Genomic DNA, 1,427 nt, shown 5'->3' with positions numbered 1-1,427 from the left:
AGAATGTGTCACAACAAATATCTCTAAAATTAGAGTCCTTTACTCCAGGCATAGCTCCTGTGAGAGCACATTAAAAAATTATGTTTAGATTATTGAAATTATGTGTCCAACATCACAGGGATAGGCAAAAGCGATATAATAATTCACTCAGAGGTAAAAATGCACCTGGTCATTACAGTATATCATCATTTTGGGGCAGAATGTATGGGCAGAAGACCCAGATATCAAGGGCCCTGTCACTGTGACATACTCTAGAAACCAAAATCCAAAGCAACTGACCCATTATAAAGTCGATGCTAACCTACTGACAAGTTTCCTCAAGGCCTCCTTCATGTTCCCATTTCTCAGACTATAGATAAAGGGGTTCAGCATTTGAGGAACCACAGTGTACATCACTGAAGCCACAGCAGACTTCCTTAAAGAGTCAGAGATAGCAGAGCTAATGTACACCCCAAGTCCTGTCCCATAGAACAGGGAGATAACACACAGGTGAGATCCACAGGTGGAAAAGGCTTTGTGCTTCCCTTCTGATGATGGCATTCTCAAGACAGAGGACACAATGTGAACGTAAGAGAAAATGATCCCGGAGAGAGGAACACCAGCAAATACACAAGATGAAACGTATATCAGGATGTTACCAATGAAGGAATCAGAACAGGCCAGCTTGATGATCTGAGCAAGTTCACAGAAGAAGTGGGGGATCCCCAGGTCTGTGCAGAAGGACAGCCGCAGCAACATCAGTGTGTGGAGGAGGGCAATCACAACGCTAATGAGAAGACAGAACAAAACCAGCAGGACACAGAGGCGGGGATGCATGAGGACTGTGTACCTCAGTGGGTGACAAATGGCCACATAGCGGTCACAGGCCATCACTGCAAGCAGACAATTTTCCAAAGATGCAAAAACGATAACAAAGCAGACCTGGGAGAGACATCCTGTGTAAGTGATGCTCTGATTCTGTGTTTGGAGGTTCACCAGCATCCTTGGAATGGTGCAAGTGCTTAAACAGATATCATTAAAGGAGAGACTGCAGATAAAGAAGTACATGGGGGTGTGGAGGTGGGAGTCAGAGCTGACGGTCACAATGATGAGCAGGTTTCCCAGGATGGTGACCAGGTACATGGACAGGAACAGGCTGAAGATCACTGGCTGCAGGTCTGGGTCAGCTGAAAGTCCCAGGAGTAGGAATTGTGAAACAGCTGTGTGGTTGTGGGGTTCCATGTTGGTGAAGATTCTGGTGGGAAAGACAGGGTGAGGAGACCATAAAATGTGTGGACAGCAGCTGCAGCATCAGGAAGATGTCAGAGATGCAAACCTTTGGTCCCCATTCCAGACAGACTCCCGATGCACTCTGGGGAGGACCCCGAGTCTGCTTCAAGGGCTCTGGATGACTTCAGTGTGTGCTGAATTTTGAAAAGTTCATAAAG

The 1,427-nt window shown here is 46.4% G+C and overlaps 1 protein-coding gene across 1 annotated transcript; it reads right to left on the bottom strand.

The window, feature by feature from the left end:
- Positions 1-282: 282 nt before the first annotated feature.
- On the bottom strand, positions 283-1,221 carry LOC308645914 (olfactory receptor 7G2-like; the record flags this gene model as incomplete). The annotated part of the gene is made up of 1 exon (XM_081288369.1): positions 283-1,221. The coding sequence occupies one exon, from the start codon at positions 1,219-1,221 to the stop codon at positions 283-285; it is 939 nt and encodes a 312-aa protein (XP_081144495.1).
- Positions 1,222-1,427: the final 206 nt, after the last annotated feature.

This window comes from Spermophilus citellus, assembly GCF_964194105.1.
Source record: "Spermophilus citellus genome assembly, chromosome: 3".
Classification (NCBI taxonomy): Eukaryota; Metazoa; Chordata; class Mammalia; order Rodentia; family Sciuridae; genus Spermophilus; species Spermophilus citellus.
This window is presented reverse-complemented; position numbering and strand designations above follow the sequence as displayed.